This window comes from Sander lucioperca, chromosome 21 (assembly GCF_008315115.2).
Source record: "Sander lucioperca isolate FBNREF2018 chromosome 21, SLUC_FBN_1.2, whole genome shotgun sequence".
Taxonomy (NCBI): Eukaryota; Metazoa; Chordata; class Actinopteri; order Perciformes; family Percidae; genus Sander; species Sander lucioperca.
The window spans coordinates 7,149,790-7,177,337 of NC_050193.1; the positions used below are offsets into that span (position 1 = coordinate 7,149,790).

Below are 27,548 nucleotides of genomic sequence, written 5' to 3' on the forward strand. Positions count from 1 at the left end.
GCTGCGCCGAACATGATGAAGCCCTGACACAGAACTTTCATTTAGCATGGTGCAAGCATCGATGTGTGCATGTGAGTATGTGTGGCATTTGATGTGCACCAGTGGTGGAAGCCAGACCATAATAAGGTTACCTGTGTCTTTTCAGTCTGTAATGCATGTGAGATGTGTTAATTTGCAAGCATGTACACACACGGTATGTGTGTGTGTATGTCCATGAGTCTGTAATGTGTAAGTGCAAGAGTCTGTGTGCGTTTTTGTGTTTGCATGAGTGTGTATCAGGACACCAGCGCCAGCTGACTGGTGGAATCTGTTCTCATCTCCCCTGTATTTAAGCCTTTGCTCTCAGATCAGTCGCGTGGAAAGGCCCCTGGTCCTTTAGTGCACACGCAGACATTTTTATCTGTCTTCCCCTCCTCTCCCCGGCTTTTTTTCTCTGCCTTTCCCCCTGAATGGTAGTTGTTATTTAAGGATGGGGGACTAGCTGTTTTTACACATCTTCTCAACAAAGTGCTTTAGTCTCTCGACTATCCCTGGATGGTGACAATGTCTGAATGGGGACTGATCTCAATGCAGTATTTTGCTTTCTATAATGCAGAAGTGGGTAGTTATTTTTCGTGGAGGGCCACATGAAGAATTCACTATGCCTTTCCGAGCCAGATGCTTTTTTTATGACTGACCTGACAGTTATTTCCGGTCTAATGCTGCATTTCCACTGCATGGTACTGCATGGCTCAACTCAACTCGACTCCTTTTTTGCTTTTTTCATTAGCAAAAGTGGTGGATAGTACCTGGTACCTGGTACTTTTTTTGTTGCCACCTCGGTTGAGGTTCCAAGCAAGCTGAACCGATATTGGAAGGTGGAGTTAAAACAGTACGGACCACAGATTGGTCAAAGAGAACAGTCACTAGTGTGACATGGGACATCCTGCACAAAGCCGCCAATTTTAAAAAGCCAAGCTACTTCATTAGTTTTATTTACTCACCCTAAATAAATAAAAAAGGCAGGCCACAAAACTATGCCGTACACTACGCTGTACGCTACGTATTACAATTGACGTGCAGACATCGTTGCCAATGAAACAATCCAGCAGTTTTATGCAGCATCGCTATGGCGATAAGATCAAAATCCCATCAACACTGAGGGGGAACTATCCGGAGTGGAAAATGAAATAGAGAGAAGCACCTGGTACCATAGTTGAGTTGAGTTTAGCCGATCCATGCAGTGTAAATTTGGCAATAGTGTTGCTCAACCCTAGTAAAGATCATAACAAAATACTTGATCTGAAAGCACATCCAGTATTACATTTTTGCACAGAGAGAGTGTAGACTTTCAGTCCCACAATACAATAATATTAAAATGATAATTTCAAAACTGCAACCTACTCACTAATTCATAAGAATTGATTCTCTGACAGGCTTGTAGCAATAATATCTCGAGAGGAGGCAATAAAGCAGTAGTGCCACTAACCTTGCTATGTGCACTTGGCTTCTTGTTATAATTTGCTGAACAGCATATTGCTTTAATGCGTGTTGTGTAAACTCTAAGCTCTACACTTGTGTACCTATCAGATAGGTCTGAAGAACTGAGCATACTTCAGGCAGAGCACTGAAGTTGTGTATGGTATTAGCTAGTGTCGCTTTGCCAGACCCTCCTCCAAAGCGTTTGGGGATGGGAGGAAAACGCGCTCTGGTTTAATGGCATTTCTTTAAACCAATCAGAATCGTCATGGGCGGTGCTAAACTCCGCACAGCGCCGCTGCAAAATAGTTGTGCGAGAGAAAACTCAGATTGGACAGATAGCCTAACTAGCTGTCTCAAATTACCTTGCAGAGATCTGAGGAGCAGTCAACAATAGTCCTCATAAATCTACCGAATTTCAAATTCCAACACAAAGAAAGCGGAAGGAAACGGATAATACAGTACATGCATTTGGTGGAATTTCCTGCAGCACCAGAGCAATCACGGAAATGGAACGTGAAGGATATATAAAAAAATAAAATAAAATAAAATGAAAAGACTAGGTACTGGCTGATCAGAATCAGGTGACACTAAAATAACCAATTACATTCAACAAGTCAATGAGGGTCACACTCTGCACCTGCTGCTGTTAAGGTTGTGCTGAATTCTTTATTTTATGTATCATACATTGAATTAATTTGGGAAGTGTCCTTAGAGATATTTTTTGACTAGATACAACAGTACAACCACATGTTGACACGTTTTTCTTTGACATAAGTTTTAGTTGCAGAATCATAGATAGACAGATGACTTACGTTGGTTCAAATTCAGAACAGACAACTTGCATTTTCAAGTTTCTTATACAGTAGCTTTATGTTTTATAGACAGAGTCCATCAGAACTGGCTACTGTATGTATGTGTTTATAGAGACAAGTAAATGCTCTCAATGTGTCTCAAAATCACCTGTGTTTTACCATGTTTTTCATATTTTTGCCATAAATATGAAATCCACAGCCTTCAGCGATACTAAATGCCAATCTAGCAGCTTGTAAATATTGCTGCGTATCATCTGGATTTTACAATAAAGAACTGCTATAAAGCCTTTTTTCCAGTTTCTCTCGCTTCGCCTCTTGTGTGTGTTTTCAGGCTTTTGTTGCCTCCTAATTTTACTAGGAACAGTCTGTTTTTTTCACTTCTCTCACTCCTAACACTCGCCGCTCATTTCCCTGCAGTCTCTCTGCTTTCTCTCCCCTAACACCTCAGATATTTCTCCCTCTCTTCCTGCGTCGTGATCTCCTTCCCCTAAACTCCCGTCTTTTTGCTAGCCTTCCTATTCCCTCTACTGCTATCATTTTCCTTCTCTCTTTCTTCCAGCCTCTCCACCTTCTCTTTTACCTCGTTCCTCTTCTGCCCATCGCCTTACACCACGTCTATCCAGCCTTCCTCCTCAGTTATCACCCCCCAGGCTCTTTTTTCCTTTCCTTACCCTCTGTCTACCATCTGTTAACAGGGCACATCTCTAGTTGTTTCCCTCCTTTTCTTTTCTGTTCACTCTCTTTTGCCTCTTTCTGTCTTACTCTCATTTGCTACCTCCTCTGCTCCCTCCCCGGTGCTGGTGGGTTGCTTTGCTCTTCAAAGCCCTTGGCTGAGAGCAGTAGATCACAGAGAGGCCTGTGTGAGTGAAAGGTTAATGGATGGCCTTTGAACATATATTGGTAGTCGGGGGTGGGCAGGAGAAGGAGGGAGAGGCCAGTGCGGAGTGGCGGTGTGTTCTTTTAAACCTGCCTTTGAAGATGACGCACACTGCTCTCATGTGTCTGCGCCTGTATACGGGCTGTGCTTTTCTGTTTATTCATTCGTTCACAGTGTTAGTGTACGTGTATTTGTGCATGTGTGTGTGTGCCCATTTTGTTTGTGTGTTTGTGTTTGCTTGTAGTTGTGTGCGTCAGGGTATGTTAGTATGTGTACATTGATTTGTGTACCGCAAACAAGCTCCTACATAAAGGATTGGGGACTGTGTTCCTGTTTGTGCAGTCGTGTGATAGCTGCCTCTTTTCTCTCAGGGCCTAGCTGTGTAACTTTGAGGCTTTGTAGCCATGAAGGACTGTGTGTGTGTGTGTGTGTGTGTGTGTGTGTGTGTGTGTGTGTGTGTGTGTGTGTGCGCGCATGTGCATGCGTGTGTTAAAGCATGTCATGGGCTCGAGAATGTTTGCATTTGCTTCTTGTGTGTTTTGGGACTGCAGATTGATAATTACCAGCAGCAGCTTACGGCTGGCAGCCAAGGAGCATGGAGTGTACAGAGGGGAAGAGAAAGAAACGCAGGAGGAGGGATGGATGAGTGGAGAGGCTGATAAAACTGTGAGAGGGGGTGAAGGAGGAGAAAATGATGGGAAGGAAAGAGGGGAAAACTGGAGGTGAAGGGTCAGGACAAGAGGGAGGAATGGAGACATGGAGAGAATGAGGGGAGGGCGAAGAAGACGGGTGGGGAGGGTGAATGAGAGAGTTTCCGGGTGAATGAAATTGGATGAGGGATCGAGGGATGATGCTGAGGTGAAAAAGAAAAAACAGAGGAGGAAACATGTAGTATTTGCATGTACACTGCAGGTGAACAAGATAGCATACAAGGATAGGAGAGATTCAGTAGTTTGAAATGCATTTTTAATTCACAGATTTAAAAATTCAAGGTACCCGTGCACCCGAAATGCTGCACACAGTAGATACCTACTTACAAACAGATCGATCAGCTAATAAACTTGCACAGAAAAAAAATCACACAGACACACACTCTGTCAACACGTCCAAGCCTTTGGCTTTGCGTAAAAGGAGGTTAATTAAGCGTCTAATGCAGCGGCAGGGATGGGCTTTGACACTTATCTTTCCTAACTGGTCTCTGGATGCGACTTGCAACTCTTCTAAATGCACACACACATCTTTCTGACAGCAGGCCTTGCATGGTACTCGCTCAGCTCAGCCCCCACTCTCCTTCACACTTTATTTCTCGCACGCCCTCCTTTTTCATATCACTTTCTTCTCTCCAGTCTCTCACCACCTTCCTAACTTTTCTCTCTCTGCTCTATTCTCCCTACATCCCTGTGGCTGTTTCCCTGCATCACCTGCAGTTTTACTCAACCACAATGTTTATATGAATCTAGGTCTGACTCACTGTCTGCTGTCCTGCCTCTTGTGATATGTGCTGGGAACAGAGAACAGAATGGAGTTGTGTTGGGCCTGTAGCACAGCTCCCATCCCAGGGGAGATGAGGGGGAATATTTTACACCGGGTGAATCTCCTACTTTTTAGGCAGGCTGATTTTTATTTCGGGCTATGCTGTTTCCCCCCGCTGAGGCGCTTTTATTGCATAATTAGGCGCCAGGGCCAGCAATGAAGTGGTTTGACAGTATGAGCACGTCCCGTCTCGCCACCTTCCTCAAGTTTGTGTGTGTGTTGCTCTGTCTCAGTGGCTTTTTAACCGCTTGTCTTAATCTCTCTGCTATGTCTGCTAGTTCCCCCGACAGCAAAGTTTGTCAACACACACACACACACACACACACACACACACACACACACACACACACACACACACACACACAGAGTTCTTGAGGTTGAGGGTGGATGGGGTTTAGGGCTTGTGTGTGTTTGCCTGCATCATTGCAAATGCATGAGTATGAGTTGCATTAGGGTGTGTGTATCCCATTTCCAACGGGGCCACGTTAAATTCTCTTATGAATGATGTAATGTTATGGGCTGTACTGTAATTCAGTTCAGTTAGAGGACTGGACTGCTGAACTGTCTATGCTAAGTGGATCAGAACAATAGGAGGTCCTCTCTCCTACAAATCTTTCTGCCTCACTCCTCTTATGTCAGTGACCTTGTGCCTCTGCAAAGAACGGTCGTCATGTTCATCTTCTGCCAGCATCTAGGTTGATGGTTTCTATCTTTTTCTATTGTTACCCTGTCTAATTTGCTCTGCCGTTCCATTTCTCCTTCCCTGTGTGTTGGCTTTACTCGGCTCCATCACAGTGAATGTGTGTCATTTTGGCGCTGCTTTGTGTTCTGACCTTATAGCACTACCGGTGACTCCCCATACAGTCGCTCCTCATCTCCTCTGTCTCCTTCGCCTGTAGGAGACAGGCGGAGGAGTCAGAGGAAGTAAGATAGCATCCCAGCTTTTAGGCCAGTGTTACCACCTTCCATCCACACACACTACCCCACAGGCTCAAACAGCCCCCACCCACTGTACCCTCATGTTAGGCCTTTAGGTTTGTCTCAGGATGTCACTTTGTCACAACTCCTCAGCTTTAATGCTGCCTGGATGTGACAGTTCTGGCCGCATCGCCTCAGCTTGTCTGTGGTGACAGGTCATGCTCCAGCGAGTCATTACGCTAACTCGCTGTGCTAAATGAGTCGCTAAGATACAGCACTAAACTGATAAAGTACTGGAGAAATTGGTCGGGATTATTCTGTGCTAGAGAGGGATTCCCATCACTGAGACCTCTCAGTTCTGTCCAATGACTGTAACATTCCTTGTTCTTCTTCGCCAGGTTTACTAAAGAACTAACCTGAAACTCATAAGGGAGTTAGCTTGTTTGGCCAGAGCTGAATTCGATGGCATATGTAGATTTATGCAGTATACTTTAATATTCCACTGCTATGTCTGGGAAAAAAGAGGATACTCATCTATTAGCCTTAATGCCAGTTAAAGTTGATTTTAGGGACAGTGATATAACAAGAATCCCACCTCATCAGAAGCATGCCCAGGTCTCAACTACCGCTTGGTGAGAATGTTCTCTGGCACTTTGCTTCAGTGCTATGCTAATGAGTAACATTAGGAGATGACTGCTGGAACAGACAGTGGGGCTAAGAGGGGCTGATCACATGTCGGCCCCCGAAAGACAGTCAGCCATCCAGCTAACAAGTCAGCCTTAGGGCCACAAAGCTCCACAAGTATAATCTATTATTGTGATTCCATTGCAAAGTTGCTATCACAGTCCCTGGCTGCCTGCAAGGCCAAACCTTCTCACACAATTATTTCTGAGAAAGCACACTATACAATGTCTGTGATAACACAGTCCAAGGTCAAATTGCCAAAGATGTTGAAATCAAAGTGCTTTCATGCTCGAAAGCACACTGCTGATGATAGAACGTTTTTGGTCATGTTTCAATGTAGAGACATCTTCTATGTCTATTCATACTGTGAACTTTTTAGAATTCTAAATGTACTCTCTCAGTCAGTCTTGCTGTAACAAACCAGATTTTCTTTTCTCGATTGTTGGTCACAACTCTTGGTTGTAGGTCATGTCTCCTCGTCTCAAAATTATGTTGGATCGTGGCAAACATTTGTGTGTGTAATGGTAGAGAAAGAATAAGTGTGTGTGAAAAAGACTGGCTGAGTTTTTTAGCCATATTATGTTCTTGTCTGAGGGTCCACACATCTATCCACCCTTAGGCTTTAATTACTATGTGAGGATACTGAGTCAAATCCAATCAGTTCTCTCTCTTGCTCTTAATTTGTATGAAGCTTCTATTATGAGGCCAACTGCTTCAACCACTCACACCAGCTGCCCTGTAGTGACACCAGGCCCCTCTGTGTGTGTGTGTGTGTGTGTGTGTGTGTGTGTGTGTGTGTGTGTGTGTGTGTGTGTGAGAGAGAGAGGGAGAGCTCTGTCTTTTGAACACTGCCACGTCTATGCATATCAGCTCGTCTTTTATTATCAATATGTAAGACAATTGGTAACCATTTCTTGTGGATGACAGATATTAACACTGTTTTATATATCAGGGGAGATGAGTCACAGTCTCACAGTGAGGGATTAGATCTACCTATACATATGGCTGCTGCTAAGAAAGACACTTTGTCATCCAGCTATTATGAGTCTGACAGGCACAACTAAACGGCCACGTGTGTATGTGTGTGCATCTGTGTGTGTGTTGGCTGAAGAGACCCTGAAACCTTAATGGATTCCTGCAGAGTGAAGGACAATCGTAGCCCATGGCCAGTCCAAGCTTATCCTCTGCTCATCTCATCTCAGCTCAGAGCCAGCCCCAGCTCCAGCTAGGCCTCAGGCCATCTGGCTGACACACAAGCACGCACACACAGACATACACAGACACACACACACACACACACACACACACACACACACACACACACACACATACACACACTGGATCCCTTGAAGTTAAGTCCCACACTTGTTTGCCATTCAAAAATCTCTGCGTAAATTGTTATGTATTGTTGGTATGTGAGGTACATCCTGCTGTATTTACACGGTGAATTCCACCTTAAACCTGGAACTTGTCAAACAGTGTAGGTGTGAAATATGTAGGTGTGAAATGTGATACACTATGACAAAAGTAAAGAGTTGAAGGGGTGACAGAAATAGGCTAGTTATCATGGTTGCTGCCACCATTGAAGTGTACTGGCTAAATAATGGCTGTGCTGAATTTATGGCTAAATATATACTGTAACAGCTGGGCCAGAAAAAGAAATACTTGCAAAAGATAAGGGATTTAGGCTCATACATAACAATCTGTGTATAAAAGGACTGGTGTTTGCATCATTGGGATTCTTTATATTTTGTTTGAGCCAAAAACACACCATTCTTGATAAGTGTAAGCTCAGGCTGACTAAATAAACACTTGGCATGTCAATATCTAGTCAGGGAGCTACAAGCAATATATCAGACATAACAGTCATGGTAACAAGCTGAAATTATTTTGCACAAACACAAGCTGATCATCATAACTAATAGCAATTAAATGGCTCATTATCGATCAAAAACAGTGCAGAGTATCTGTACTTATTCTGAACTGTCAAAACAGCCTTTTACTAACTCAGCCAACCAACAGCCAAGAAATTAAATTAACATCCCAAGGAGGGGCTGTTTTGCCCAAGCCCTGAGCCCTTCCACTGTAGATATTTGTATAAGCGCTCAGTGGCGTGGCAGTTATAGTTACCGTATAAAGCATCTTTGGTATGTAAAGTATGTTTAACGTGTGGTCTGCCCCTTCTGATAGTGGCTAAGTGGACTGAGTGTGATCACTCCTGGTGGCCCCCTTCAATTTTACACTCCTCTTGGCTCACTGTGTGGTTTTAATTGCTGGCCAGCTGTACGCTGCTGTGTACTTACACCACAGGGTAGTTAAGAGAACAAGGCCACACACTGACACTATGCATTGTAATCCCACTGCGACACCAGGACTGTGTGTGTGTGTGTGTGTGTGTGTATGTATGTGTGTATGCATGCATGCATGCAAGTATGTGTGTACTTGACTGTGAACGTGTACACTCGTCTGCCCTGTACGTCTGCGCATGTGCTAATTTGTTTGTATGGGTTTTTGCATTTGTGTGTGGATTTGTTTGTCTGGCCTCGCCTGCTGTTTGCATCTCCGTGTGCTTTAATTAGTATGCGCTTTTGCATCTAGGCCTTTGTGATTTGGCACTGGCACTGCATGCTGGCGAGGCATAAAAGATTTGAAGTCTGTCTGTGCAAGTCATTCAGCCTTAATGGCGTTAGTTACACAACTGAACTCAAGTCCCCACTGCATAAATGGGTGGCATTTAGAAATATGAGCAAGTCCGATGGCAGTGAATCATGTAGCGTACTGCTGCAGAGCATGTCAGGGATGACTGACATTGACATTGACCCATATGGGCACTCCTTCTGAATGGACAGTGGCTGAAACCTAAGCAGTGCTAGCTCAGTGTCAGGAAGGGAAAACAGCTCCGCTCTGTGGGTTTCAGCACTAACACAAGTGGGAGAGAGGGGCTGACTCAGTGCCCTTGTCTGCTGCTGAGCCTGTCTGGCGGGGGGAAATGCTGTGCAGTGAGAGCCTCAGTTTACAAAGAACTTCTAAACTCCAGCCTGCTTAAGTGGCGCAAGCTCTGCTCTGTTTAGATTTGACAATATGCCCACCATCATCCTAATATGTGTCCTGTCCTCCCCAGTGACAATAGAGAGGAGAGCTCAGTCAAAGCCTTCTCTTTCAGGACAGCGGACAGCTCCGCATCTACCAGTCTCTGATGCAGCTCCAACACTTGGGATGTTATTCTCTCAAAATAAGTTTTGTCAGTTCAGGACCATGGACAGCAGCTCTCATAGTCGCTGGCATGAGTTTCTGCACAGAGAAACACTGGCTGTCCTTTAATGCCACAGAGACCTTTACTGCCAGATCCCTCGTCTCTACTTCTATTCTGTTTCTGTGCCTCTCTCTCCACCTGTGCTCGAAGCTATAAAGCTAGCAGCCATTTTGTTTGTTTGTGTGTGTGTGTGTGTGTGTATGTTTGTGAAGATGAATATAGAGGAGAATAGGAATTCAGTTATAGAGAGAGCTGGAAAGACAACAAGTGTCACCTCTTTGCAGCCCTCTTTCATGCCTCTCAGCCTGGCTCAGCGATTAACCCTGAGTACCCCGCTGTCCCTGCTGACTCTTCTCCACACAGAGCCCTGCTGCTGGCCACAGCAGTGCATTGACTTGCCTCTCAGATGGCTGATTAACAGCAGTTGGTGTGCAAATGGTGTACACACCAGAGGTGAAGGTGTACACATACACACATTTCTTTTCTTTTCTTGTTCTTTGCATGACTTCCTCTCTTATTCAGAGTGAACCCTAAGGTTGTTGTTGAGGTGAACAGACTAAGGGATGCTGGGAAGGACAAACAGTTCTTCTTTGGTGTGGGGATGAGTATGATAAGCTGCTGCCCAGTAGGAGTTTGTTAACATTTGAAGCTCTCACAGTTTGTTTCACAAGTGGTGCGATATCTTATTGGAGAAGCTTGTAGCTGCAAATGTCATGCCAATATGTATCTGTGATGTTCCAATGTGAAAACTGGATTGCCAGGCTGTGCTTCAACAGTACTGAACCATTACTGCTCAGTGAAGGCAAGTCGATAATAGCTCATTTGTGTTTTACATGAGGACAATAGGAACCACTTTCATTCGGCCTGCTCTTGTCAAATACTACACATCATTTTTACAATGTGGTCGAATAATAAAGTGCCTCCTAAAAGTATTAAGATTCATTGAATTATCAATAACTTTGTCTCTCTCGCTCTTTCCATTCCAGCTCTGAGCCGGTCAATGATGCCCTTCGGCTTGATGCGTCGAGAGCTGGCATGTGAAGGCTACCCGATCGAGCTGCGCTGCCCTGGAAGTGATGTCATCATGATTGAGACAGCCAACTACGGCCGCACCGATGACAAGATCTGTGATGCAGACCCCTTCCAGATGGAGAATGTGCAGTGTTACCTGCCCGACGCCTTTAAGATTATGTCACAGAGGTAACTATCGATCTGTTTGGATCTTGTGTTTGTAGCGAGTCAGAGCCAGTTACTGGCCAAGGATATATACTTTTCCTACTGTGGTGTTGATATCTTGTGTGAAATACTGAACTCAGCATCCTTGTCCTGTGCAGAACGCCTCTGCATCTTGGCGAGACATGCATGTGTATGGTGGTGTATGTGTGTGTGTGTTTAGTTGCAAGAGTATTTGTGGGGCTTCCTACAGCTGCTCTCTGTGTTTGTACTCAGCATTTGCTTCAGATCAATGGAAGTGCTCTCCCTGCTATCCATCACACATGTATTGGAGGCACAGGGTGCTAGCTTGGGGAGCGAGGAAGGGTGGGGAGGGGTGGAGGGGAGAATTAAGGGGGTAAAGGAAGCAGAGCAACTGCTAGAAATGATGGAATGATAGAGTGAGTTCAGCAGAGACTTGAGATATGAAGGGAGTGAGAGACAGCACAGGGGAGAAATGCTAAAACCTGGATAGAGAAGGATTATGTGATCCGAATGAGTGAGTGCATGTGTATGAGGACGTGTATCTTTTCTTCTGGGTGTTTCTCTGGGTGTGAAAACGTGAGAAGGCATGCAGCGATGCTGTTTAGATATAGGTATGTGCATATGAATGTTTTCCTTGTGCGTGTGGTGTAGAGTATTTGCCTTAGCCCCTGTCGTCCTTCCCTGTTCTCTCACCTCTAATTGCTCCCACTCACAATCCCCCAGGAGAGGAGCCTCTTACGTCACTCGCCCTCTCTCTGTCTCTTCCCTCCCTATTTCCTTCTCTCTATCCTTCATCCCACTCCTTTTCCTCTGTCCCTCCCTCCCTCTCTGTTTCCCACCTCCCCTCGGGTGCAGCTGTCACATGATCTAGTCTAGTGTGAAATTACTCCCTTCCCTACCGTTCTCTCCATCTTTCAGAGCCTGAAGATGTTTTTTCTGTACCCTCTCCTCTTTGTCTTTCTTACAATGGCACTCGTAATTTTTTTTATCACTTACTTCCTCCATTCTCTTTCTTTTCTCCCTTCTTTCCCCGTCTGTCTACAGGTGTAATAACCGCACCCAGTGTGTGGTGGTAGCGGGGTCGGACGTGTTCCCAGACCCATGCCCAGGGACCTACAAGTACCTGGAGATCCAGTATGAGTGTGTCCCCTACAGTGAGTACTGAGACCCTGTCACCCCCTCCCACCTCCCCAACCCCCTCACCCCATTCACCGCCCCTCCCATCCCTCCCCTTACCCCTCAACCTGAACCTACTACCCCCCAAAAACCCACAACAAATGACATTCTCACACTTACACATGCACACTTGCTTTCTATGGCTTTTTTCAACACAAGCAAAACAAAACAAGACAGACAGTCATCCTCACCTGCTCGCTCTCTCTCTCTCTCTCTCTCTCTCTCTCTCTCTCTCTCTCTCTCTCTCTCTCTCTCTCTCTGTGTATCTCTCTTTTCTTTCTCTCTCATATACCTACAATGCACAGACACACACATGCACACACACTCACACAGAGCGCTAAACCTGTTTTCTTCATCAACAGAGAAACGCAACAGTAGCTGAGAGGGATTTTCACATGGGGGATGGAAACACAGGGTCCGATAAGCATTTCACACACACCCCACTGCAAACGCAGGATCAGCCCTTATTGGCGATCACAGCAGTGTAACACACACCGCCCCAGACTCGCACACTGATTGACCCAGGGGCATGCCACTGCCTTTATCAGGTGCCAAACACCTTTGCTGTCCCTCTGATTTCCAATAAAAATTAAAATTGGGCGCAGTGAGACTGGGAGGCAGGGGACGTTGTGTATGTGTGCGCTGCACCTCACAATAGAAATCTTAACACAAACAGCAAAGGGCTTATTTTAGACCACATGACCTGGAGCGCCACAAATTTTAATGTCCCCATGGTAACGGCTGACTTCCTCACGGTACTGCTCGAGCTCCAGGGCAGGTGTGACATACACACACGTCTGCACGCGCGCCCACAAACACGCACACACACAAGTCTACCTCACACTCGTAAAAGGGGAACCCATAGATGCTTTCTTTTTCTCTACCTCTGACTCGTCCTCCCCTGAGCAAGCATGCACACACAAACAAGAGCACACTCACAGCCAAAGGAGCAGACACAGAAAGGATTATATGGTGTTGTGTTGATCCTCGTTCATGTGAAAATCTCCGCTCAGTCTCCCCTCCTCCCTCTCATGTATTATTACTCTCAGCATTGATCCCCTTACTGTGCAGGAACACCTGGCTGGAGGGGAGGGACAGTGGCGCTCCCCTCCACCGGGCAGAAGCAGAATTGGGATGCAGGAAGGGGTGGAAAGAAAATTGAGGGTGCTCGGGTGTTTGAAATTTGGGAGACATGGGTCTTCTTGGGGTGGAGGGGCTGTTTGATTGATCAGGGTGATTCTCTCTGCTTTTTTCTCAGGCACAGATGTGGCGAGCCACGGGTTTGAGTCGCCGCCACGCCGCTAACCTCCTTTGGTCTCTTCCTCTTCTTCTTATTCTCCTCTCATCTCTTCTCTCTGAGGTCTCTCACTCATCCTCATTTTTCTTATGATCTCTCACAGTCAATATCACCCATTTTCAATTCATGTCTCTTAGGGTTGGGTACCGAGACCCGGTGCTAATATGGCACCAGTGCCTTAACGACCGGTATCTACCGGACCGAATAGCAAAGGGGATTTCAGTCCCTCATTTCGGTGCCACTGATATGCCTGCGCTTCTCTCTGATGCAGCAGGTAACATTAGCCTACCTACCGCTAGTTAGTGGCTGGATTAAACGCGGTTAAATGCTGACAGCTAACGTTAAACGGTGTAAAGTGTGACTGCATTTCACTGTAGAGGATTCCAACAGCGGGACGTAACAGTGTGCAGCTGCCGTTGTCGGAAAAACAACAGACGGTGCGTTCACTGAAACTGGTAGCCTCGTGGTGCATTCAAAGTTATTGTAAAATACCCTTTTCCCATCTGGTGGTTGTTTTTGTCGTTCAACAGCAATTTACTAGTGAAATAAGTTATTGTTATAAGTTATAGTTATTACATTATTATTAAATCATTTCATTTTGACCATATGGCCTTAGCAATAAACAAGCCGTTCTTTAATGTCGCCGACTGTTTAGTACCCTTCTTTTTTTTTTACTTTCTTAAAAAGTATCGGTTTAGGCACCGGCACCGTTTTAAAAGTATCGCTTTAGCACCGGTATTGGAAAAAACCCAAACGATACCCAACCCTAATGTCTCTTCACTCCTCTCTTTCTATATTCTGCTTTTCTCTCTTTCACCTCCCATTTACACTCAAAGGTCTTTAATCTTCATCCATTGCCCCATTGCCCTCATTCTTCTTCTATTTTTACTCTGTCAATCAGTCTGCCAAAGTATCTTATCATTCTGTTCAGTCTCTTCCGCTTTCTCTGTCATTTTTTTTTCTTTTACAGGTGAGACAAATATTCAAATATCCAACCATCCAGCTCTGATGGAGAGGCTCGGAGAAACTCAGGGACATCCAAGCACCTCTTTCAGTCTTTGCCCTTTCTCTGCTCTGTGCTTTTGTGCCCTCGGTTTACCTTTTGAAAGACTTTGTTGAATCATGTTGCAGCCACAGTCACAGATAAGAAGTTAGCTGAGTTTCTTGCCATTGGGGATTATTCTCTGGTGTGACTCTCTTCTTCACTTCCGAGTGGCAAGAAGTGTTTTCCTCGAGTCTCCTCTGCCCTCTGTTCTCTGGTCTTTCAGTCGATGTTAGCTGTGGTCAGACTGACCCTTTCCAGGCACGTGATTTTGTTTGTTAGTCCTCTGGAAGTTCTGTATTGTAGCTTGGTGTCCTGTATTGTACTGTCCATAGAGGGTCAAGGTAGCATTGCTTAGTTGTACCTGCCTTCTTCTCCTCACACATTCTAACCTTGTTTTTTTTCCCCTCTGACTGCACAAGCGAGCTTGCTCTCTTTTCACGAGGCAATCAAAGGAATGATTAAATAGCTGCTGACTTGCATTTTTCCACCCCCTCTTTGAAAAAAAACTTTAGTTGATTGCATCTGAAGTATGGCACAGCTTAGAAAATTGGAGGCTGATCCCTCTATGATGAAGAGTCCTGCCTGTTTGAGGTGACAAAGAAGAGCCAATTATCCCTGTCCTCTGCCACTCTCCTCCGCTGGAGAAACAGGACCACTTACACACCCACAAGAAATAGAAACAAGTATGCACACATGCGTATGCACACACAACTTATACTGCGGGCTGCACTACGTGTTTGTTCTCATCTGACAAAGTAAATATGACCTGACACATTCAGACTCAGAGCTGAAACTGTTCATCCCAAAACCTAGTCACCGTCGCACCACACGCCACTCAACTCGGCCACTTTTAATTACCAGGAGAGGGGGCGCGTCGCTCTCTTCAGTTCTGCCTCAGCAGAGATTTGTCAAGATTAATTGAATTTGCTGCTGCTAATCGCTCTGGTAATGCCCCATCGTTCACGTCTGGCTGGGAATGCTGGGCACTCTGGCATCACCCAAGGCTGACGCATGTTTTTCATCGGTTGTCTCAACAAAAAGGTGAACAATAGAGAGATGATGTGTTAAGGTTGTGTGTCATAGCAGCTGAGATGGTGTGCTGCCACGATGGCTGTGTGTGATTTTAGTGTTTGACAGGGTCCTCTATGTGCGTGTCACACAGGCGCCATGTTACCAGTCACCTGAAACGGCAAAGTGACAGCCGGAGCCGAGCTGACACACACACACACACACACACACACACACACACACACACACACACACACACACACACACACCTCTGTCTGCTGAGCTCAAACATGGGTCCAAAACGTCTGTGATTGTTGCTGCTCGTAGGATCGCCATGGCAAAATACAACATGCGGCAACAAGTCAAATCATATCTCATCGAGCCAAAAACCCTGTTAGGCCTCCCCGCCATATAGCATTGTTTTTGCCAGCCACAACAGAGCAAGACAAAACGGCTCAACAGAATTCTCATTTTGCACTGTCAAAGCCTGCTGTAGACTGCTGGATTCCATTAAAACATCACAGATCCACGCATACAGCTGCAACGTGTATTTACTGCAGTGGAAACCCTACACTGCAGCACAGATGTACATTGAGTCAAAGTAAATCTACCCTGCAAGAAAACTCTACCTGTCCCCCCTCCTCCTCCAGAACACAGTACTACATCATTATTGACTCCTAATGCTCCTGATTCGGGCCATCCATGCTAGCCATGCCAGAGCCATTAGACTTAGTGTTGTGCTGCTTCTGCTACTTCATCAGCTGTGATTTATCTTGTTGATATGCACAGTGCAGGTAGCTGAAGAACTGCCTTTAAAAGTGCCTGCTCAGGCGGTACAGTAGAGATTCTGCAGAGCTTCTTAGGTAACTCCATATTCTTCACCTTTACATTTGGCTCTGCCACTGTTTCACTTAATGAAATTGATTATTCCCCACAAATGTATTCAGTGCTGCCTACTCATTACGAGACATTGCTTTTTGGACACAAAGCCGCTGGAAATGATAGTAGACTTGTTGGGAACATTTTGTCAGTAGAAGGAATAATGGAATTATTTTTTGACGGGAGGAAAAGGAAACACTTTTTGTATAGCTGAAAATGTTATTCTATTAATATGTATAGGGGCACCATTAGACGTGGGACTCATAAATGTTTGGTGAATGAGAAGCAGGAGGCTTTTCTTAGGTCGTGGAAAGGATTGACTCTTTATTGTGAAAAATGTAGAGAAAAGGGAAGGAAGAGGACGGAATAAGCTGGAGAGGACACACTATCTCTCAGCACAGTGAAAGAGACAGAGGAGGCTAAGTTGTCCTGCAGTACAACAATGTGTGTGTGTGTGTGTGTGTGTGTGTGTGTGTGTGTTTCTAGCTGTACTCATTAGTGTGGGAGTAATTGATAGGGTTGTAGAGAGCGCTGAGCAGAGTGATTAAGGGGAGAGAGGGCAGTGGCTTATTTCTCAAAAGGGCCCTGAAAGAGAAATGCTGAATGAATCAGACAAACAACCAAGGTGGCCTTAAACTAACCTCCTGCTCACTGTGAGGACAGTTTGATGAGTTTCTGTCTCTTTTCTCTGTGTGTGTGTGTGTGTGTGTGTGTGTGTGTGTGTGTGTGTGTGTGTGTGTGTGTGTGTGTGTGTGTGTGTGTGTGTGTGTGTTTACTTAGGTACGTGTGATGATCTTGTGTGTGGCTGCGCTTCATGTCTATTTTTCAGGACAACTAAGAGCAGAAGAAATGAAGTCAACAGTCTTCCACCGACCCTATTCTTCTTCTCCCTTTCTGCAGCACTAAAGAAGTTTTTTTTTTTTTCTATCTCTCTCTTTCTCTACAGTACATGTCACTGCTGTGCATCAAACATGTCATTTCCCCCCTGTTCAAGAAAACATAGTCAGTGGTACTTTTATAACCTTTAGAATACCATATTTTGAGGACAAGTGGACAAGCTCTGCTGTCAGTAGATGCCTCTCTGAAAAAACTCCATATGTTCCCCCCTGCAGTTGTTTCAGTGAGGATGAAAGCTCTGGATGCTCTCTGGTCAGTCTCTTCCTACCCTAACCTTGGAGCTAATGATTGCACTCACAGTTGGTGGCAGGGATGTAATGCTTTCTTGCCCCCTGCCCCAGCTTCACAGAACTCGCATTCATAGCTTTGCCATGTTTACCCCTCTAGGCTGAAAATGGCTACCAGGTCTTCATGGAGGTTGTTTGTCCAGTTTGATCTTGGCATAAGAAGATAAATGATCAGTGTTGCTGCTGATACTGATGCTGCCTCTGCTGGATTGCTGCCAAGATACAAGGCCATCCCCCATACAGATCAGGCTACTACTGCTAACGCTCCCTTTTTAACTTTTTATTTTGCCTGCTATTTGTCTCTTTACATCTCTCTCTCTCTCTCTCTCTCTCTCTCTCTCTCTCTCTCTCTCTCTCTCTCTCTCTCTCTCTCTTTCTCTCTTGCTCTCTCTCACCTTTTTTCTTCCTTTATGGGCAACCCTGCAAGATGTCGTGAAAATTTCACAGGGCTCCCCGGAGACATCAGACTTACCACGACACATACATGACTACCACGGCCGCAGCGGGATTCCACCAGCCATGTGCCTTTTGACACGTCTTTTCCCGAGAGACATGAAGATCCACTCGCACAACACTTGCGCCCCCAGCAAACACAGACGGAAGGCATGTGCCAGCACTGTGATGTGAAAGGCAGAGCTGAGATCCTTGCTAGCTTCTCCTCAAGTGTCCAGCTGCTCACGGACCTCCCCAGACGAGGCGACACAAGCAGGTGCTAAACAGCGTCATGGATATGGAGGGAGCCACGCCTTACCTGCTCGAGTCAGCTGTGGCCATGGTGTGACTCAGCACACCATTCGTGTGTGATGAGCCTGCTAGACATTTCTCTCATCTCTCTGTTGTCCCTACCCTGTTTTTTTCTCCCATCCCCCCCGATCTTGTCTCTTGGTTTCTCTCTGTTTTTCTGAGGCGTTCCACTCTGTCAAACACTCCCTCTCCCCTGTTGTTTGTTCTCTTTTTCTTTGATGAGCCAGCCCAGCTCCCCATTGATTGGCCGGTCGATGGGTTGAGTGTTATCGCTGGCTTCTATAGCGAGCATCCTGACTCTGTAAATTACGCAAAGCCAAAAGCACCGCTTCCTTTAGATCAAGGGACCACTCTAATGTCAACACAAACTGTACTTTGAGAGAGAGAGGAGAAAAGAGGGATTCAATGATTTCTCCGAAGACAACTAGCCACAGATAGAGACATCCTCGCCACCTTTCCATCTACCATCTCTTTTTCAACCTTTCCCATTCTTTGTTTACTTCCACAGCTAAAGAAGACTACAGCGCAAAGATGCTCTCCCTTTTCCCCATTTCTCTCCCCAACAGGTTCCTGGAGCTGTACTTTGGGGCGTAAGGGAAAGTGGGAAGGATGTGGCAATAAGCGGGGTGGAGGTGGGGTCGAGAGTGTGTGGTTGGGGGAGGGTTGTGTTGTTGGGGGGTTTATTGATAAAGCTGAAATGAAATGGAAATGGATTTAAACCCAGGTCAGGCCATTTTCCCCTCCTCATTTTCCATTTGAGCCATCCTTTCTCTGAATAGCCAACCATAACACAGACAGATAACTTGCTTTAAAAAAAGATCGAGAGAGAGAGAGAGAAAGGACAGCATTTTATTTAATCTCAATTTTCTCTTTTTTCCTGCACCTGTTTTTCTTTCGTTCTCTCCACTTTCCCTCTCTCTCTCTCTCTCTCTCTCTCTCTCTCTCTCTCTCTCTCTCTCTCTCTCTCTCTCTCTCTCTCTCTCTCTCTTTTCCTTACTGTCTTTCTCTTTTCTCTTTCTATCTCCTTCTTTCTCCTTTTTCCGATGCTTGAATAGAAGTGGATCAAAAAGGTAAAGACCACAATGAACATAACAACCACAGCTCGCCCCTTCCTCCCTTCCCCTCCTCCCTTGTCTTCCTACCTCCCCCCATATCCCCTCCTAACCCAGCACCTTGTGTAGTGGTCATGTTTGATGTTGATATCCCTCCCTTTTCTTTCTCAATCTCTACTCGCCTCCTCTGCCCTTTTCTTTCTATCTCTCTTTGAACTATAACCAAAACTCTAAAATCCTTTTAGATTTCCTCCTTGGTTCTGATGACACCAGCCTGACCTGCACGCACGCACACACACTCACTTGCACAGACACAAAAATGCATCATGGGAGGCCAGTCCAGTATCAATGAGAGATAAACGAGATATTAACTTCATTCCTTTTCTGTACGACGTAGCACATCTCAGCCTGAATTTACAGACAACATACATTCATATCATCTCATGGATGGCAAATCTCTCTCTTTTTTCAATCCCTTTCCAAAACTATCTCACACTGTTGCCTCTCATACACCTAACAATTCACATTTCTCATTACATTTCTCAAGTATCTTTCTGCTTATTTCACTTCTGAGATTTATTTGTCCCTTCAGATCTAAGAAAAAAATCCTCTCTTTACATTACTCAGCTGATCCTTATTTCCATACTGTATCTCTACCCCTCTTTTCTTTGGTTCTCAGGATAACACAGTAACTGGCCAAAGTTGCTCTCAGTATTATTTTTACAGTATCCCATTTCCAGGTGCTTCAGTGTCCTTCTCTCATGTTGTCTCTCTTCCTTTTTCAATTAATCACACTTCCATTTAACTCTTTTTCTCTCACTGTCCCCTTCTTGTTTTTTTCTGTTGTGTTTCTCATCCTCCCTTTCTCTTCTTCTCTTTCTCTCGCCTTACACAGATTGGTTTATCTCTCAGATCACATCTGGCCATCACAAGCAGCTGCAGGCTCTTTTGAGTGGCTCTTACACTCCTCTTCGACCTCTCTTCTCCCTCTTCCCCTTTCTTCTACAGTTTGTCACTGCCATCTTGCTGCTCTCTTTATTACACATGCACTGTGAACTTGTGCCCCCCTTATACCCGTCCACATCAGTCAATCCCTCCTGGTTCCTTATGTGTTCAATGAGGCTCCGGAGGGGGAGGAGAGGGGAGGGGATAGGGGAGGGAGGTGTATCCCCTGTAGGGAGTGCTCCAGCTTCTTGTAATGGCCTCTCTGCAGCAGCATGGCCTCGTTTCAAGCACTCCTAAAGAGCCCCAATCAGCATGGCTAGGCACCTCAATCACTAGCTTCTTAAAGAGGAGAGATAGACCTGACCCATACCCAAGGTCAAGATGAGAGTAGTGGCCATCAGTGCCAGAGTCCCAATGAGCCCTAACTCCCTCTCTTGGGTCCTCACCCTCCTCAACTCTCTCTGAACCCCCCACCCCTACTCACATCTGTCTCGTCTTAAGCCATTTCCCTGTCTGGCCCCATGGCTGGATCCATATGTTGGAGGAATTAACTCCTATAGAGGTTGGCATTAACTGTTTTATGGACCCCTTTGTCCATGGCTTTTCATTAACATGGATCATTGTCTTACATGTTTCTACCACCGCAAGCAGCCATTTTAGCTCACTCTCCCTGCTTGCGGTGGAATTGCAAGCTACAAAATCCTCCTCTTCCTGCTTCCGCCTCCCCCAACTGGTTATTTTTATTTACCTCTCTTCCTCCCACTAACACTAAAGAAGAATACCCCTTTCCTCTGTCTGCACTGACCCCACCTTAATCCATCCATCCCTCCACTGCTGCTAAACACACTTCCTTTCTCTGGTTATGGCTGAATTAACATTCCAGACTTGTGTCTTGTCCATGTCTGTCAAATTACTCACTGATTGATCAGCTGATTGACAGATTTGGATTGGGATGATGTGCACGCGCAGTGATGATGTCACATGCGGGAGATCCTGTTCAATGAATGTCCAACACTCTGTCAACCTACCTACTGCTATTTTAAGACTATGTCGCGTCAGCCGTCTCTCCTTCTCACCACACCCTCTGTACCTTTCTCACCCTTTTTGCTGACAGTCTAGCAGAGTACACTACCACATCATTACTGTATGTTCTTCATCACTGCTGACAGGACCTAACTAGTGTCCGCCATACTTTTCTCACCTCCAGTCTGTTAGCTTCTGAAGGAAAGAGGCAAGAGAAGGAAGCACTGTGAGACCACTGTGAACAATCCTGGTGTTTCTGAGTATGTGTGTGTGTGGGGGGGGGCAGCATACAAGGACAGAGCTATCACTCACACAAACAGCTGAACAGAGGGATTGAGTGAGAAACCACTGCATCGTGTGACAGGAAAACACAAAGAATCACTGGGAATGGAGAAAGAGAGGGAGAGCAGTCACTATAGTGACGATAAGTCAGGCAGCATCGCCTCATTAGGAATTACCCACCACACACAAGCACAGCCATGTGACCGAGGCAGTGCAGACACCCTATTGGGTGGATTGACTGTACATGCAGAAGTCATTGCATTGTTAGAGCCAAACAAAAGAGAGGTGAGTGAGTGAGGCAGGTGGTCATAAATATAAATCACAGCTTCTAGTTTCAGGACCTTTATGGAGAGAGAGCACCTCTGGGAGACCCGATTCAGAGTATGAACATGCAGGGCGGTGGCAGGCTAGGCTTGGCTAGGCTACTGTTACCCCACTGCTCAAACCTCAGTCAGTATACAGCATTGCATGCCCCACTGTTGTCTACTGCATCTGCAGTCTGTAGCCATGTCCAGACCAACTTTCCTGTCATTCAGTGTCAGCTTCACTCCAAGGCAGATAATACTTTTCTTTCAATGGACACTATCTCTAGCAGTTGCCAGCGTTTGGTCTCAGTGAAGGGTATTCTCTGGGGTGAATGTTTAGGTTGATAAAGGTGCCAGTTTGACACCTGCCTCATTCACTGTCTGGACAGTGTATACGTGTGGGCATTGTCTGAGAGTGTGTTTGTATAAGAGTGTATGTCTGTGTGTGTGTATGTCTGTGCATGGCTGTTTGTATTGTGTTTTTACTCCCAGGACTTGACCCCCTTGTAGTCTATAAGGAAGCAGAAACACAATGGGAGCCCCTCCAATCTCCTTCCTTATTTCTCTCTTCTCTCTGTCACTATATGTCACTCCTCAGCAGATTAACTCACTCCTAATTCTCATTTCACAGGAAATAACCTATTTACATTCTCTTACTCCACTGCTCTCTCTCTTCTTGCACACACAGAACACGCTCACATCCTTCTTCACGCTTTCTTCTCTCTCTCTCCCTCTCTGTCTTTCTGAGTCTGAACTGCACACACACACACACACACACACACACACACTAATGGGCTCATGAATGCACACACTAACCCTTAAAGCCCATTAACTGTCCAGCATGGACGCGGGGTAACACGCTCAATTCTGCCCCCTGCTGCCTGCGTGCTGCACCTGCCAGTAACAGGTGTGGGATTCAATTAGAACAGCATGCTCTCAGCAGTCAGTTCTATTAACAGGCCATGACTGTGGACTGGGCAAAGGCTTGGGCCAGCAGAGCCCTCAGATCCCTGTAGCAAAAAACACCAACAACCAAAAACACAAACAATCAATGAGGACGCCACTTTTGAAACAGCTGCCAACCGTTGGCAGGGGGTGTTTAGATCTTCAGAGTCATACATTAACCACCACCATGATGCTGTCACATCAAACATAAAAACACCATGGATTGCAGAAGACAACCAAAATGAAAAGTCTAAATTTAGCCTAAAGCTGTCAGCGCTCACTTTTATTTGTGTTACAAGTCGATCACAAATTGCTGCAAGACACTAATGGGAGATATTACTGTCAGTTTCAGGAAAGTACAAGCACTTTAATCATTTTATACTGCAGCCTCATATTGACAAGTAACAGCTGACCTGTGCCAGGGAAAAGGATTAGAGAGATAAATAGTCAATTCTTACAGTAGTATTTCCCTGTATGTGTGGCAATAATTGGCATGCTAGAGTATGATAGCTACAGCCTGAGTTTTAATTCCTGATAAGGTAAGTTTATTTAGCCATCTGGCTAGTTTGTAGGGTAAAGTGTTGTGTCTGAGCTGCCTGGAGACTTTACTGGCATAATCATGACTGCAAGATTTCCATCCGCCCCAAAACAGGAATTAATCTATTAATCTAACTATCTCACATAATCCCAGATGGCTCTTACTCCAGCTAACCTGCTTTAGCCAGAATATGATAATGCCTAATCTCAAGATTTACGCTTAATGCCTAATGCCTAATGCCTATTGCCTATTGCCCAATACCTCATTCATACTATAGTCATAATAGCCTTTTGTACCATAGGCTCTACTGTTAGGGTTTGGCTGCTCCGGCTTCCCACTGCTACGCCCTTCACAGTTAGCTAGAGAGAGAGGGAGGCAGAGTGAGGGAGAGACAGAAAGAGCTGGTAAACAGGAAGGCTGGGGAGCGCAGGTCAGAGTTAATGAAGCCCCCTAGGCAGGGTTTGCAGGGTGTGAAGCGTGGCCACTGTTTCTGTTTGGCCTGTGTGTGTGTGTGTGTGTGTGTGTGTGTGTGTGTGTGTGTGTGTGTGTCCACATGGCCTGTGTGTACAGCCTGGAGGCCGCTGATGAGCCCCTTTGACACTGGACCCACCCAACGGCTGGTTCATTAGAATAAACCAAGGCTTGCTGATCGGCAGCCGACATGGTTCGTACAGGAGAGGAGGGAAGAGAGAAATATGGAGGAGGAAGGCGGAGGATGACAGACTGTTAGTCCATGCTGTGCTGCAGTGTTATTGTGATGATGAGCCGAATAGAGTACACACTGCTACCAATTTAAGACAGGGCTGGAAGGTTAGGTGCAATAATGAACAGAATCATACAGGGTTCTTTGGGGGGGACACTGTGGTGGGTACAGTGTAGTGAGTGTAAATTGTATTGAAATGATTGTAACCAACAACTAGTTTGGCACCATGATAGATTGTAGGGCATTCTTGTCTCTTACCTGTATAGTATTATAGGTAGTCATGACTCAGCACATTGCCCCTCTTCCTCTAAAGCTCTGAAATAAGGAATAATATGGAAGCTTTTCTGCCCTTTACTGTACTGCAATACATATCAGTTTCACTGTATTGTGGCAACAAATAAGATGGATGCTAGCATTCATATTAATACTTACTTACTTTGCTTTGGTTGGCCATCCTTTTTGGAACTGTAGAGAATAGGCTTGCATGCTTGTGTTTCTTTGTCCTTTATTCTACCTTGAGGCAGAGTGTTCCTGTCTTTGTTTATGGGTCACCTACATGCAGAGCTGCTGCTTTGCTTTCTGCATGCTGTTTATTTCTCTATTTACAGTAGCATTGTACTTTTGAGGCAGTGTCCTACTTCCAGTGGTAGTTTTCTTTTACTTTATAGATTTCTGCTCCGATAATACCCCACCCTTTACGGCCTTTATTTGAAATGCTTTGGTGCACAGCTTCCGTTTATTTGCAGTGAACTCATGCTGTGTCCAGATTGATAAAAATACCATTTTATTGTGGATAGATGTTAATCAAAAAATTCATTGTTCAGCTGTCTGAAAGTGCCAGATTTAACCATTGCTCTGAACATTATTTTGCATATTTCAGTCACCCACGTTCATATTTGCAAAGCAAACACCTCAGGCATCCTTGCTTTCGAGGGAGCATTTTGGTTTGACAATAGAGCATGACAAGCCTCCTCCCTGTGAAGAGTTTGTATTCAGAGTGTTTGTTTATGCCTGAGCTTGATTAGATTCCTGTTTGGCTGCCGGTCTCAATCCCTGTTGGACCCCCTCAGACAAAACAGGCTAATTCCTAAGTGGCCCAGCACCACAGATCACCAGCCACTAACAACAACAGCAGCATGACAGACAGCGAAAAGAGAAAGCTGGATTTCCAAAAGCCTGAAGCTTCTCCATTTCTCTATTATGATTCTCCTCCTGCTCCAGACTCCATGCAATATTCAAGACAGTTTGAGCCTACACTGATCCATCACTCTAACAGTCACTGTGTGGCAGTGTGTGCATGCATGTTGTGTGTTATCCTGGTGTGTATTGGGATTTTGTGTGTGTGTGTGTGTGTGTGTGTGTGTGTGTATGTGTGTGTGTGTGTGTGTGTGCGCATGCGTGCGTGCGTGTGTGCATCCATGTGTGCTGTATGTCATCTGTGTCCAAATGCCCCTGCAGTGACCAATTAGTTCAGAGATGCGTTCAATCATGAGGTGACCAGCAGGTGTCTGGTTCTGTCGCAACCCCAAGCCAGAGAGCCACACAAATAAGCTGGCAGAGGAGACGTGGGGACTCCTCAGCTGTTTTATTCTGTAGTGCCTCCAACACTCTCTCTCTCTCTCTCTCTCTCTCTCTCTCTCTCTCTCTCTCTCTCTCTCTCTGTCCCTGGTACCCCCGTGATGTCAGAGTGGCGAGGATGCCAGCAGCTTTCCTCATAGATCACCTGACATGCCCAGTGGTCCCAGGGTACTCTCTCTGTCAGGCAGGGACACACTGCGTCAGCCAGCCAATTTACACCAGTCCCCAGTGGATGACCTCCACCTGCCTAAAGTAGACATCTTCTGTGTGTGTGTGTGTGTGTGTGTGTGTGTGTTTGGTATATAGATTGTGTGTAAGGGTTCCCATGTATTTTCGTGTGTGCATCTATATCTGTTTGGAATAGGGACTGTAATTTGTATCTGTACATATTTGTGCGTTCGGTATGCGTGTGGGTGTGTGAAGCTGAGTTTCAGTTACAGAGAAAGGGGAGGCCTGGCCAACCTCACATCTTTACCCCAGGATGCTTTTTTCTTTGAGGCATTACTCTTGACTGAGAGCCAAATTTGACTACTAATAAAACAAGCTTCACAATTACTGTTTTACCACCCAGTAGCAGAGCAGAGAAGCAGAGGCCTTTGAAATAGAAAATGCACAATCAAATAAAAAGTAGGCCAAGATAAATTAGATTAGAGACTACATCTAAGCCATGGCAGCAGCCAGAAATCTCCCATTTATCATATCCAGCCGCCTTCCGACCACAATGCTGATGTTCTACAAATGAGCTTTTATATGTTCCTTCATTTTAAATTTGATATTGTACCTCACCTCACCACCCCACTCTCCCCCTCTCTCCCATTCTCTTCCTACTCTTTGTGTCCTTTTCAATTCTGAACTTACTTTTATCTACTTTCTTCCGTCCCCTCCATGTCTCTCTCCTGTTCTATATTCCATGGTCTTTGGCCTTTCCCCGTTTCCTCTCTCCCTCCCCTGCCATCTTCATTTTATCTTCCATTTTTACAATGCTTTGTTTTCATTCTGTCTCTTCCTTTTTTCCTTTTTTGCTCCAACACACCTCCCCTGCTCCAGTCTTTGTGTGTCCGGGGACTCTGCTGCGGGTTCAGCCGGCTAGCTTACTGCAGGAGGCTGAACACCAGGCAGGGGCGTGGTGTAAGGACCCGCTGCAGTCTGGGGACCGTCTCTACGTCATGCCCTGGACCCCCTATCGCACTGACATGCTGTTTGAGTATGCCTCCTGGGAAGACTTCAAACAGAACCGAGCCACAACCACCTACAAGTGAGGGCGCCTCCCACTGTCCTGGATGATCAAATAGCATCTGCTGCTGTATTGATTTATTGGCTTTTGATGTGGATATGGACGGTGATAGCAGAATGGTCCAACTGTGGTGTCAGCTTGCTCACAGTGAGGCCATCTTGTAGGATTGTGTCATGCAGAGTAGATTAATTGACTTGTTCTCCTGAATTTCTGCACCACTCATGTGATTCTCTCTCAACAGGTTGCCCAACAGAGTTGACGGCACAGGGTTTGTGGTGTACGATGGTGCAGTATTTTACAACAAAGAACGCACACGAAACATTGTTAAGTATGATTTGCGGACACGCATCAAGAGTGGCGAGGCCATCATCACAAACGCCAACTACCATGACACCTCGCCCTACCGCTGGGGAGGGAAATCGGACATTGACTTGGCTGTGGATGAGAACGGCCTCTGGGTAATCTACGCCACTGAGTCTAACAATGGACGACTGGTGGTCAGCCAGGTGGGTGAACAGCGCTGTACAGAGGGGGATGAGATGTGGATTATAAATAGATTATATCAAAATTTCATCTGACTAGTCAGGCGAAAGGTCATATGTCACACATGAATTACTTACTATTGAGATTACACAGGTGCATTGACAAATGAGATGTCGTTGGCCTGTAAAAATCATCTGTAAAAGGTTAAGTCTAATTTCAAATCCCATCATTTCCAAAAACTAATCTTAAGGTAAATATTTGATTTGTTTTGTTGGTGCATCACAATCAGTTTCTTCCTGGCTTCAAACATTGTATGATTTAATGATTTACAATCATAAAAAATGTGGTGTTGTCTACTCATTTGTATATCAATCTTTTAGAACCATAAACTG

The 27,548-nt window shown here is 45.5% G+C and overlaps 1 protein-coding gene across 4 annotated transcripts in view; it reads left to right on the forward strand.

The window, feature by feature from the left end:
• adgrl1a (adhesion G protein-coupled receptor L1a) overlaps positions 1–27,548 on the forward strand; it is a 102,034-nt gene that overhangs the window by 49,270 nt on the left and 25,216 nt on the right. For 3 of the 4 annotated variants that reach the window (XM_035997092.1, XM_035997091.1, XM_031312489.2), the window contains 5 exons: positions 10,525–10,738; positions 11,780–11,889; positions 19,124–19,138; positions 26,487–26,694; positions 26,915–27,179. In XM_035997092.1, the coding sequence (XP_035852985.1) occupies positions 10,525–10,738; positions 11,780–11,889; positions 19,124–19,138; positions 26,487–26,694; positions 26,915–27,179 (812 nt within the window). The remainder of the gene's footprint in view (positions 1–10,524; positions 10,739–11,779; positions 11,890–19,123; positions 19,139–26,486; positions 26,695–26,914; positions 27,180–27,548) is intronic. The other variant, XM_035997093.1, reaches the window with a different exon arrangement.